Source organism: Notolabrus celidotus, chromosome 1 (genome assembly GCF_009762535.1).
Source record: "Notolabrus celidotus isolate fNotCel1 chromosome 1, fNotCel1.pri, whole genome shotgun sequence".
NCBI lineage: Eukaryota > Metazoa > Chordata > Actinopteri > Labriformes > Labridae > Notolabrus > Notolabrus celidotus.
The window spans coordinates 28,297,487-28,310,043 of record NC_048272.1 but is presented as its reverse complement, the minus strand read 5'-3'; the positions used below and the strand labels follow the sequence as shown (position 1 = coordinate 28,310,043).

The 12,557-nt window shown below is 38.9% G+C and overlaps 2 protein-coding genes across 2 annotated transcripts; both read right to left on the bottom strand.

Annotated features, from left to right (window-relative positions):
* Nucleotides 1–193: 193 nt before the first annotated feature.
* Nucleotides 194–5,983, bottom strand: gnl3l (guanine nucleotide binding protein-like 3 (nucleolar)-like). The gene is made up of 15 exons (XM_034681978.1): nt 5,858–5,983; nt 5,741–5,781; nt 4,631–4,729; nt 4,426–4,542; nt 4,259–4,342; nt 2,712–2,847; nt 2,465–2,568; nt 2,221–2,365; nt 2,031–2,118; nt 1,765–1,942; nt 1,540–1,682; nt 1,310–1,446; nt 938–1,104; nt 652–826; nt 194–279 (listed from the first exon to the last, which is right to left on the bottom strand). The coding sequence occupies exons 1-15, from the start codon at nt 5,868–5,870 to the stop codon at nt 212–214; spliced, it is 1,695 nt and encodes a 564-aa protein (XP_034537869.1). The 5' UTR covers nt 5,871–5,983; the 3' UTR covers nt 194–211.
* Nucleotides 5,984–8,684: 2,701 nt separating this feature from the next.
* LOC117811606 (red-sensitive opsin) lies at nt 8,685–11,416 on the bottom strand. The gene is made up of 6 exons (XM_034681990.1): nt 10,947–11,416; nt 9,873–10,169; nt 9,594–9,762; nt 9,342–9,507; nt 9,010–9,249; nt 8,685–8,906 (listed from the first exon to the last, which is right to left on the bottom strand). The coding sequence occupies exons 1-6, from the start codon at nt 11,047–11,049 to the stop codon at nt 8,808–8,810; spliced, it is 1,074 nt and encodes a 357-aa protein (XP_034537881.1). The 5' UTR covers nt 11,050–11,416; the 3' UTR covers nt 8,685–8,807.
* Nucleotides 11,417–12,557: the final 1,141 nt, after the last annotated feature.

The window sequence follows — 12,557 nt, the reverse complement described above, 5'->3', positions numbered from 1 at the left end:
CAGAGAGAACACCTGGAAGGACTTACAAACATCTTCTGAACAGAATCTAAACTTCTAAACCAATCATAAAAGCTTGGATCAATACTAAACATGAGTTTTGGATCTGTGGACGGACTTGTACATTTATCTGCACTTTTTTTTTACAGGATACTAGATTCAACATAACACTTTTACAAATGACAAAACTCTGCTATTATTTCAACAGTTTATTTTAACTATCTGAAAATGAAAAATCCATCGCTGATGTCAGAGTGTCAGAGAGTTTGGTGGCAATTTTGTCTGCAGAAGGGAAAAAAAGAAAAATGTAAAATAATATTTGCATGATTAAAGAGACATTATAGCTATAGAGAAAAAAACAAATAACTGACACAAATCTGTGTGTGATTACATGTTACATATTTTGACCATGAGACAGAATCTCAGGCCTGTCTGGGTGAGTTTACATTTATAATTTAATCTACTTAACTGTTGATAAAGGCATGTTTAGTGCAAAAGGGCCCCTAGCTCTGTTTACATCAAAAAGTAGTATGAGGGTATAGGTGTGTTTTTTTTAACATTTCTTGAACAATCAAAATAATTCTAACAATTAGAACATTAAAAAACATATGAAATCATATTATATATAGTATGGAGACCAATATCAATACGAACCAGCTCTTTTTTGTTGCTTTTTCCTTTTCTTGCTGGCAGCAAGGAGTGCATGGCCCTGCTGCAGAGGATCTACATGCAGTATATCTTTCAAACCTGGAGCCCTGGATGCAGCATCATTTGCTACAGAGTCAGTCTTTGACTTCTGGGATTTTATTTCCACAGTCATTGGTCCGAACTATTTGAAGCAACACATAAAGCTCAGTTAATTAAAGCACAGTAACAAGAGTGAACAGCAAAACAAATCATTATGAATAAATGAATACATTGAGCAGTGACTTTTCCAAACCTCTGGGTCTTGATCATCCTCCATCACTTCACTTTCATCGTTAAATGCTGGCTCTTCATAGGTCTTCCCAGCCATTTCCAAGTCCGCAAATGGGTCACTCAGACCACCTTGTGTCATTCCCGTGGTTTCCATGCAGAACCCCATTTGGACATCAGGGCAAGCTGACTCTGCAGCATGGTTAAAAGAAAATGTAACTTTTGAGACATAACTGCTTCTTCAGGGTGTTTTAATAATGATCAATAAGTCCAGGTTAATGTTGCCCACGCCCCCTTAAGCCTTTTCTCTAACGGAGGCATTTTGCAATCTTAAGTAACTGCGACTATTTTTTAAAGAAATGAACTACAGATTTGTTTTAGTTACTACAATTTTTACCTGCAAGAACTTCCTGATTTCCCTTTTCCAGCTCATCCCAGTCAAACGCTTTACTCATCTCTGTAACAATCTCAGCACTGACATGTGTGGGAAGAGTGTGTGTCTCTGGAGGGTGTGTGAAGTAGCTGATCCTTCCCCTAGATAACAACAAATGATGATGGGTCAACACAACGCTGAAAACACTGATTGATCATCTACAGTCAGTATTTAACATTTTTACATTTACCCACCCGGTCCAATCCAGAAGCACACTCTTAGCTGCTTTGTCAGTGTCAGGCAGTCCTCCTTTTCTAAGTTTGCCTTGACGTCGAGCAAGCATTGAAAGGAACTCCAGAGCTGTGTGAAAGTCCGAAACTCCATAGTGCTCCGTGATCTGCAAATCAGACAATGTTCTGTGTAGCTGTGCCGTAATGCCAAGTAACATGTAAAAAGCTTTTATCCATAACAAGAGATACCTGTGACTTGTTGCAGCGTCGAAGAATGGCTTCTACAGGAGAAAGGGGATCTACAAGCTGCTCGATTTTCACACAGTTCCGTAGAATCATTGCTGCATCAGTCGTTGAAGTTGCCATGACAATACCAGGGCAATCCAGGAGCTTAATGTGTTTGTCCAAATGCACCTGTTGAAGACACCTGATATCCAACAACCGACAAGTAAGATTATTAGAAAATCTGCTGGATTTTACAAGATCATGGAGTCAGGCTCTTACTTTATACTTACTTAGTGACGCCAGGAGTGGCTCCAACACTACAGGCACGTGCTCGTTTCAGACTGTTAATCAAGCTACTCTTTCCCACATTAGGAAAACCTAGAAAACAGAAATGGGAAAACAGCTTAACTTTGAACCTTGTGTCACGCGCACACACACACACACACACAAAAGTGAGGAGTTGCCAGATGTGGTGCTTACCTACAACACCTACAGTGATGGCTGTCTTTATGTCCAGATTCCGACAGTAGTTGCCGAGTAGCTTCATCAAGCAGTCTGCACCAACACAAGCACTGCTACTTAGAAGCTCGGTGGTGGCTTGTGTGACTGGTACGTTACTGCGTTTCTGTCATCAGAGCATCAGAGTGGGAAAGGTGTTCATGTGAAATTATGCTAGTCAATAACTTGATCTAAAACACAGAAAACAAAGTATTTAATAGCATACCAGGTTCTTTGACTGTTGCTGAGTGGATGCTTTGAAAGCGATGGTAGGAAACTCGTTCCGAAGATATTTAATCCACTTTTCCACAATTTCCTTTGACACCAAATCTATTATCAAAGTAAAAGTAAAGCGTTGTATATTTCGCTCTGTCAATAAATACCCGTGCAATTACTTTGTTATCCAATCAAAAATATAAAAATAAAGACAATTTCACAAATGCATGCCTCCTAAATATATTTAAGCAACTTACCAATTTTATTAAGCACTAAAACTATCTTCTTGTTGGTTCCACTTTGAATGACTGCCTGCTCCACCTGAGGACATCTACAGCCAAGAGGATCACGTGCATCCAAAACCTCCAGAATCACATCTGAGGCCTCCACTACCTTTGAAAACATTTTGAACACAGTGTTATTGTTTTAAGGATGGCTAATGGAGCTGGCGTTTTCAAAACTTAAAAAGTTGATGACTTTTTCTTCATTCAAAATATGTATTTACTATGCATCCAATAAACCACCCTATTGATCTTTTTTTGCATTCAGTGGAAGCAATTGTAAATGTTGTGGTCAAGAGCATAGAACTTCCTAGCTCCAAGCTAACAGGTTAACATCTCATTCTTGATAGCCCTTTTGGTTTTCCTGCCATTCTCCCTTCAGCTCTTCAAGAGTTTTTACTGAACATAATGCAAGTTCGATATCAACCCGTTCATTGTATTTATTAGACAAAGCATCACCATGTTTGTTATGTTGTTTTTCAAATAAGGTACCTAGTAGGGATGCACTGAAAATTCGAAAAGTCCATTTTCGGTTTTCGGCTGAAAGACTTTTATCACCGAAACAACACGGCCAAAACAGAATGTTGTGATGACGTAAGCTAAAACCGCGGCCAGTACGCGCTTGTATGGATAAGGACCAACATGTCTACATCCGTTCTTCCTTTAATTGCAGCACTAAAGCATCTTCTAAGCAAAGAGGTTGAGACGGACCACGAAGTGAAAACAAAGAAAAGTACACTGTTAGAGTCTGTCAGCACACGTTTCACTGAGATCTATTTGGATCCTCTGCACTTCATCGCGACTGTACTTGATCCGCGTTATAAAGATCCTTACTTGGATGTGGGAATAAAGCAGTGCACACAAGAAATGATCCAGGCCGCGATGGATGCGAAGAACCCGATCGGAGACGGAGAAGTGCACAGCGCATGGGAAGGAGAACAAAGGGCAGAAAAAAGGACTTGTCTTTCTGAACCAGATGAGGGGCATGCACCCTCGTTGTCTGATATGTTCAATGAGATCCTTGATTTTAGTGAGGTTAGTACACAGTCAGAGCCATAAATGCAATGGTAGGGGAGACCGGGGACAACCTTGTAACATTTTTGACATTTCTGTCTTTAACTTTGAGCTCTTTTAACCCAGTTTGCTCAAACTGCTATACAAACTAGCTTCAAGTGTCTGCTAATAAATGGCGTAGAAAATGCCTGTGCAACACAAACAGAAGATGCATGGCCTACTCCCTTCAAATAATCAGCGTAATAATTTCTTCCGGTGTTTCTGTTTTTGGCCTTGGTTGCCTCATTTTCGGTTCGGTTGAGTATTTTCCTTTCGGTGCATCCGTAGTACCTAGAATTACATTCATATAGGAAACGGATACATAATGTGGGATCAATTCGCACTATAGTAGCCGTTTGAAGAGAGACACTTTGCTCAAACTACAGAGTGGTGATCCTATGTAGGAGCCTCTCCAGCTGTGATAATGTCAGATGTGGATGAGTTTGTGGAATGTAAACAAACATACATACCTTTTTGAACTCTCTGTAATATGCCTTTCTTGAATTTTCATTCTCAAAATTAACATGCTTCTCCAAACTCTGCATCTCTGTCTCCTGTGAAAACAAAGATGGAAACAAAAATCACAACAGATATTTGAGGTGTAATTCACATACATACTAATTAGGGTGAGAATTACCCTCTGCTCAAACTGCCTTTGTCGTTGTAGGATGTCATTTTGAAAGCTTTGTAAATTTCTCCTCTTCATCAGCTCCTGCTCTCTTGACCTTCTCTGCTTTTCCTGGAGGTCCTGGAGCTAAAGAGGAACACAATTAATTAGATGATATTTGCAATGCAACCTCAGTGCAATGTAACCTTTCAGTTTAGGACTTTCAAATGTTTACCCTTTGCTTCCGGATTTCCTCCGGATGTCTGGGATTTTTGACATGCTGCTCTGAATTCTTAGTATGACCGGAAGCATCAGCCTTTCTTCCATCTGTGCTCTGTAAACAAGAAACATAGCAAATCTATGGCAAATTGATCTTGAAAAAAAGCACACACAAATATTTAGTAGAATAATCGCCTAAACATCAAAACATTGACTTGAAAATTGTATTGTAAATCTGTATTAGGCTTCCTCTTTAGCCTCGTATAGTGTATGTATTTTGAGTATGTAATGTAAATGTCGACAGTATCTGATCTATACGGTGGCCCTGAAGGACAAAACAAATTTACAAAAGATGAAACACTTTTACAAAGTTGGAGACTTTTATAAAACAAATTTACAAAATCAAAACACTTTTACAAGCGGTGAGACAACTTTACAGATGGTGGACCCTTTTACCATTTCTGAACCAAATTTACATTCATTTTTAACGGAGAGGGAATGTATCAAATACCGGTAGTGATCGAGTGAGGGGTCATTTAGTTTGTTTAGATGGAGAGAAACCAAACAGAGAGTTTGGTACTGGTACTTTGTTTGGTACTGGATCACTTCCAGTGTTTGGTACATTCCCTTTATGTTAAAAATAAAAGCACATTTATTTCAGGAATGATAAAAGTGTTCCGCCATTGGTAAAATTGTCTCACCACTTGTAAATGTGTTTATTTTGATTTTGTAAATTTGTTTTCTTAAATGAAAATTTCTTTTGGCCTTGGTAAATGTGTTTTGCTGATGTAATTTTGTTTTATAAAATGTAAAAATGTTTTATAAAATGTAAATTTGTCTCCAAGTTTGTATAAGTGTTTCATCTTTTGTAAAATTGTTTTGTCCTTCAGGGCCACCGTAGATCTATACAAACTGAGAAGTCTCTGTGAAGACGTAAACAATTACAAAGAAGCAACATATAAAAAGCTCCAGAATGACTAAAAGTATCTTGTAGTGGTGCTGACCTTGAATTTATGTACAATATCTAGCACATATCAAATCACTTTTAGACCTAGGCGCTGTAAAATGTCAGCTGAGAGGCTGACTCGTCGCTCGTTGTAGACAACATTAGCCTGTCAGTGCTTACCTTGAGTTTTCCGAGGAAGAGCCGCTTAGTTCGTTTTTGTTCTGCGACAAAGAAAACGGAGAATAAAATGAATATCATGGAGTGAAGTCATTGTGTACATAGAGCTGAAATACTTACTTGCTTTGGACATTGGTTCACCAGAGTTTGAGGTCCACTTTCTTCACGTGTGAGCAGTACGGGTGGTTGACATGCGCACTCTCTGACGTCACCCACTGTATCCGGTCAGTGTCAAAATAAAAGACGGTGTGAAAATAAATAACATTAAAAAATAAGAGACGGTGGGGATTTGAAGCCCAGCTTCTGTGGGATTTGGCCAACAGAAAAGCAAAACTAAAGCTCCGCGGGGAAAATGATAGAAACTGGAGTTGAAGAATATAAGGATTACTTTTAATGAAGTGAAGAGTTCGCCCAGGGAGTCGGGTCCATTGTCTGTCCAGTCTTGCCTACAACTAGGATTGCCAACTTTCTCACTACTAAATAAGAGACAGGTGCACGTTGCCATGGTGGTGTGAGCATGATGTGTGAATTCAGCGTATATTCATATTCTGATTCAACTGGAAATCCATAAAGTGTGTATATTCCCTTTAATCCTTACTGTATCATCATGTAACCTCATATGAATAAACCTCAGAGAAACCACAGTTTGGCTCTTTACATCAAAAAACAGGCACAATTCAAATTAAATGCAAAAGAGGAGTATGACTTGCCAAATGTACTTTTTCCATGGATACTTTTTGCTGCTCTTGACTGACTCAAGCAGTCTTTTGTCCTTTTGCACAGCCAGAGAGAAGTCCTTACATGACAAGTCACAGTTTACAGATATTTGAAGTTCATTTTTGATCAGCTCTGTGCTGCATCTGTTTCTTGAGTCTGACCATTTAATGGCCATCAGAGAAAAAATCCTCTCCACACTTTTTTGCAGGTGTGATTGGCACATGATCCACTGTTGTTTGATCTGATCTAGGATCTGTAGAGTGCAGTATGCTGTATTTACAAGAGGTAGTAGTCAATATACGGGACAATTGAGGTCCCTAATGGAACAAACCAATTTAGCCCAATATACGGGATGTCCCAGCTAATACAGGACAGTTGGCAACCCTACCTACAACATTTTTGAATAATCAATTTGGTGGTTTTAGCAAAATCAATGAGAGATTGGAACTTGAGGGACGATTTAACTGTGGGATGAATGATTTAGGCAAGCATCGAGTGATTGTACAATAAGTGGAGAAGGGAAGCCAAGGTCACCATGCAGTGCTAAGCAAATCTAAAAGGGGGAGACAGAGGGATGCAGGAAGTCTGAATGCATGAGGTGCACTGAATGCAACAGGCATCTGATGCAGAGAGCCCTCCTCCTCTTTGCCAAAGATGTCCAGGTATCTCAGTGGCAAACTATCCAGCAAAGTCTTTTCCCCAATGAGAGGTGAGACACAATTATGTGTGAGATTAAATGCTTCAAGTGTGAAGGATCCAGGGAATGATCTTTGAGTGATGGAAAAATTGAACTGACAAATAGAGGCTACTTGTTGCACTTGCATGTTTTTGTTATTGTGATGCAGAAGGTCAATTGTTTTGTGTTGAGTTGCTTGAAAAAAACAGGGGATGTAAGCTTTTACAAGTGTGAAGTTGGACACTGTATTGTGTTACCAAGGAATGTTACATTCAGGCCAATATGCCCATCTGTTGTTACTTGTAGTGAATACTAGAGATGATCAAAACAAGATGTTTAAAATAGGATTTAGAGAAATTTGTGTTTAAATAGCGACAGACTCTTCACTTCAAGGTACGGTGTGAAGACATTAGAATATCTAGTGACACCTAGCAGTTAGAAAAAATACTTCATGCATGATAAGTATGATCCAATAGCAAGTTTTTACCATCAAAAACATCTACTGTAAGTGTAAAAATTCAACTGCACACCAAAACAACTCTTTTCTTTTTGTCTTACAATAAGTTGGCTTGTTTACTTAATTTGTCAGTTCCATTCTACTGCAGAAACATGGCCGTGCCAGATAACGGCCTTGGGATCCGCCCTATTCAGATATAAAAGGCTCATTCTAAGTAAGCAGAAACAGAAACAATTTTTAGATTCAGGTGATTATTTAAACATACCTTTGAATATTTTAATCCATGTCAGGTTTTGCTAATTACCACACATTGTACCTTTAAGAGCAGAAATCCTAATGCAAAAGAATTTAAGGTTTTTGTCTATTTTTTTCCTAAAGCACTGGAATTTTGAGAAAACGCACATTCTACATTTTTAGAGCAGCCCACTATCAGAGCAAAGAAGCGGATGACTTTCAATTTAAGTATTACCACTTTACCACAATTGCCAATTTCCACTCAAAGCAAACCAGTTTGCAATATTAATGCAAATGGCAGAGGTGTTGGTGGGACTTAAAACACACCTGTCAATTTTTGAATTTTGCTTTACTGTTACTGCTGCACTAATGCTTAAGGAAATTAAAGAGGAAAAAAAGTAGAACACTGAGAACAAAACTATGAGGGCAATAAAAGCAAGTGGAACCCTGTAAATAATGTTTAAACCACTCTTATTAAATGTGCTCACTGAATCATTGGTTGCATGGGGACATGACATTTTAAGAACTACAGACATTGAAGAACAATGCAAACTATCTCAGCTGATAAAACCTCAAATTTGACTCCCGGACTCGTCCATTTGTTGCATGTCTTCCCCTACTCTCTACTCCCCACATTTCCCGTTTCTCTTCAGCTGTCCTATCCAATAAAGGCAAAAATGTCCAGAATATAACTAAAAAATATGCATCGTTAGAGGGCATCATGGATAGACCAACCTTCTCTCTTTGTAAGACAAATCTTTGTCCATTAGCATTTTGTCTTATTTTTTAACACAAGAATTGTGAAATGGAAACTTTCGTCAGTATACTTTGCATTTATTTGCTTTGTTTTTTTTTCATGTTTTGTATTTGCAAGAAATCTACCATTTTGCTAAAAAATGGATATAAAGAAAATAAACACATTAAATATTTACTGTACAAATTACAATGGTTCTCAGTTTTTTTTCCAAAAGGGAAAACATGGAGATTTATGCAGGAGCCACAGAGGAGACCTCTGTCTTTGACGTGGATACTTCAGAGCCTTCATCCACTTCTTTGCCAAAAAGCTTCATGATGCATTCGCGGAACTGAAAGAGAGAATAATAAGGCATGTTTAAAATGTACCCAAAGAACATCAAAATAAGACATTGAACGTTGTTTGATACAGCAATGTGAATTTTTTCTGCCCACCTGTCGGTTCATGAAGACATAGATAACAGGGTTGTAGATGGTGGCGCTCTTGGCAAAATATGCAGGCATGGATGCAGCAAGAGGATGGAAAGCATAACCAGGGTTAGCTGCAGCGTAGCAGGCAAAAAAGGTGTAAGGTCCCCAGCAGAAACAGTATGCAAAGATCATCACAACGACCATCCTGGATACTTCTCTCTCAGCCTTCTGGGTTGACTCTGATTCTTTCTGCTGCATGGCAACCTGTGACCAACACATCAGCACAGTGTGAGATTCTGGCCGTCTGTGGTCTGGTTTATGTGGAGGTTTATGAAAATGAAGGTGAGAACACTTACAGCACGGATGGCCATCCAGACAGCAAGGTAGCACAAGATGATAATAGCCAGGGGAATGATACAACATGTGATCATAAGAGCAATCATGTAGGACTGGACTCCAGGGTCATCACTTCCACTGAATACATCAGGTCCACAGGAAGTCTTCAGTCCATGAGGCCAGAACCTGATACAAGAAATTGTAAAATTAACATTTTTGGCATATCATTTTAAAACTCTTGGTTTCAAAGTGAAGATAAATCATCAGGCTACCTGCTCCATCCAAAGAGGGGACAAGCACACCACGCTGCTGACCAGACCCAGGAAAACACTATTCCACCTGTGGCCCATTTGGCATCAAACTTTACATTTCCAAAGGGTTTGCACACAACAACCCATCTTTCCCAGGAGATGATCGTCAGGGACCAGAGACCTGTAATACCTGTGCAAGAAAGCATGATACTCAGCTTAAACTTGCGGCCTGACACTGTTTGTCTCCAAAAATAGTCACCAAAACCTTTGCTATCATAGAGATAAACTGTCTGCACTTACCACAAGTTGAGACAACAAAGCCCTCAAACTTGCACATTGGATGTCCAAGAATGAAGTAACCAAAAATCTGGTTGCATACACTGATGGTGCTGGCAAAAAGTGTCTCTCCAAGATCTGCAACTGCAAGATTGACCAAGATCCAGTTCAGAGGGTGGCGGAGCTTCTTGAACTTTGCTGTGGCCACTAAGACGAGACCATTGGTGAGGACTGAGAAGAACACCACTACAAGCATCCAAAATGTTGCAACATTGTAAGCCCATCGCGGAGCAATGTGGTAATTGGGACCCTCAAAAGGATCTGGGAGGAAAAGGAGAGGACAACAAGTTTATACAACATTTCTCAATTACGAATCTCGTGTTCTCATAAGTTAAAATTGTCTTATTTTGTAAAGCCTTGGAAGCAATATTTTACTGAGACAGCACATACATGTATTAAATAATATATAAATGCTGTAAAGCGTTCTTTACTCTAATGGTGGAGACAAAATATTCAATTTTGTTTGGTCTTTACAATTAAACACACATTCCTTCTGAGCCAATTGGTTTATATTTCATCAATCATAAAACAATAACAATAATAAAAAACAGGATGTGATTCAATTGTCTGAGTAAACTCAAGGAGTAAACTAAAGGAGCTATAAAAAGCTCTGAGGCAAAATGTTGTCGATTAATCTTAAGCTGTATATTTCTATGTAATTCTGCTTCCTAACAAAAGAAATGCGATCAACATTGTACAATAACATTTTGAGAACTGATAGAGCAGTACAGATTTCTTGAAGTACAAAATAAACTAACCATTAAAAACACAGAAGTTGAAAGATTTAGCATTTCATTCTTTAAACCAAACACAATATCACTCAAAACATAAAGTGTGTTTCAAGAACAAAACAATACTGATGTTAAGTTATAACATTTAATCATCCTTCATGGGAAAACAGCTTTGCTATTATGTGAGTTCCTGCTGCTGTCACTGCAAGTCGTCCAGAATGTTTTATATCCCTTTTTTTTTTTTCTTCCTACTACTATAATTGACATATCTATTTAGTCAGTGAAAAACAAAATGATGATACTGTACCTCTGGTATTATTGCTGTTTGTGTAAACGAAGACACTCCCCTTTGTCGTGTCTTCATAGTGCCTCCTGGCAGCAAATGACTGTTTTCCCCACTCTTCTGCCATGCTGTGCTTGGAAGGAGGTCCCCAGCAGTTGGCCTTTCTTGTCACTTACAACCTCCTTGGGTGACTGGTGCTTCAACCCTGACTTTAGCTTTTATACCTATGCTTCAGAGACTTCTGATGGGATTAGGTCAAAATCACATTAATTCCGTGGTGTGCTGGTTGGCAGTGATACTTAGCAGCAGATCTGGAATAAGGGACCTTACTTTGAACTGTAATTAAAACTAAGAGCTCATTAGGTTACACAATTTGCTAGACTAATCTTGTTTTAAAGCGGATATCTGTCCGCTCCGTTAAAATGGAGATTAAGTGGGAGACCTTTCATTAATACATACGTTTAAATTTTGAGCTCACATTGACCTCCATCATAACACCCAGTTGCAAATATTGTCCACCATTGTTGTTTTTTCAAGTATAGCAAGAAGAAATCAATATGTGATATAGGAACGCTAAATCTGTATAATTTGATAGCTTCAGCTTTACATTTTTGGATGCAGATATCTTTTCTATGGTTAGTATCCGTTGGATGATATTCATGATTTTATTGTGGGAACTAAAACAAGCACTGAGATACTGTGCATATCACGGTAATGCTATGATGTGTATGATGTCATGTTCTCTTTAAGAAGGCCACTTTACGGACCCTGGTGGGCATGAAAGGACAGCCAAAACTTAAAGCAGCTTAACCGGACAAATGGTGACAAACTGAACTTTAATGACAACAGTTGCAGTTGTTGACATGTGAGGGAAGTGAGGCAACTTTAATCCCTCCGGAAAGAGAGTTCACCTCAGAACAAAGGATTTTTCAACACTCCCTTGATCCTACACTCACGTCATAGACCTTATGGCAAGGGTAAAGTAGTCGGTCAACCCTGTTTCATGAGGACCAACTCCAAATAAAATAGGTGGATGGATCAATTAAACAGTGCAATAGGCGTGCAATGTTTCTTTGTCGCTGTTGTGTGCCAGTGAGTAAATTAGCTTTTTTAGGAGGCGGGATCATCAATTTATGGAAACAACTGACCAAACAAATAATCAGACATGAGGGAGATCTGTTGCTGAATGTACAAAAAGTCAAAAGAATACTAATAAAAGAAGAATGTTTTTGTTTTTACAGCATGGGGTTCAGATGCCACAAAGTAGGACAGTCAGCCCAGGGCACAGGCTGGTGGGTCTGTTGATGATCACCATGCAGTAAGCTAGAGAGAAGACTAGCAGATTCCTGCAGGATCTAAGTGATGTTTACAACATTATTCAATCAAGTTTGAAGTACTACAGCAAATGATAGCCAAAGTTTTATACAATGTCCTGCACATAGGGCTGAGGGCTGGAACTGAACCTGGGGCTGCTCTGGTGAAGACTCCACCTCTGTACATAGGAATGTAAAGTTCTCAATACAATTGTTGTTGTGGTCCTGACAAGTAACTTTAAGACTAGACTTGAGGAAAATAAGCCTAGCAATAAATCCGTATCAGAACGAACATTGTTTTAAATTCCTGGTATTTTTGTAA

What these genes read in the sequence shown, in the direction of transcription:
- gnl3l (XM_034681978.1), bottom strand. An exon ending in AGGATGATCAAGACCCAGAG is followed by an intron (nt 827 to 937) that starts GTTTGGAAAAGT and finishes TGCTTCAAATAG; the next exon opens with TTCGGACCAATGACTGTGGA. An exon ending in AAAGCAACAAAAAAGAGCTG is followed by an intron (nt 280 to 651) that starts GTTCGTATTGAT and finishes TCCCTTCTGCAG; the next exon opens with ACAAAATTGCCACCAAACTC.
- LOC117811606 (XM_034681990.1), bottom strand. Translation starts at nt 11,049, where the DNA reads ATGGCAGAAGAGTGGGGAAAACAGTCATTTGCTGCCAGGAGGCACTAT. An exon ending in CTTTGTTGTCTCAACTTGTG is followed by an intron (nt 9,763 to 9,872) that starts GTAAGTGCAGAC and finishes TTTCTTGCACAG; the next exon opens with GTATTACAGGTCTCTGGTCC. An exon ending in ATGTCTTCATGAACCGACAG is followed by an intron (nt 8,907 to 9,009) that starts GTGGGCAGAAAA and finishes TCTCTCTTTCAG; the next exon opens with TTCCGCGAATGCATCATGAA.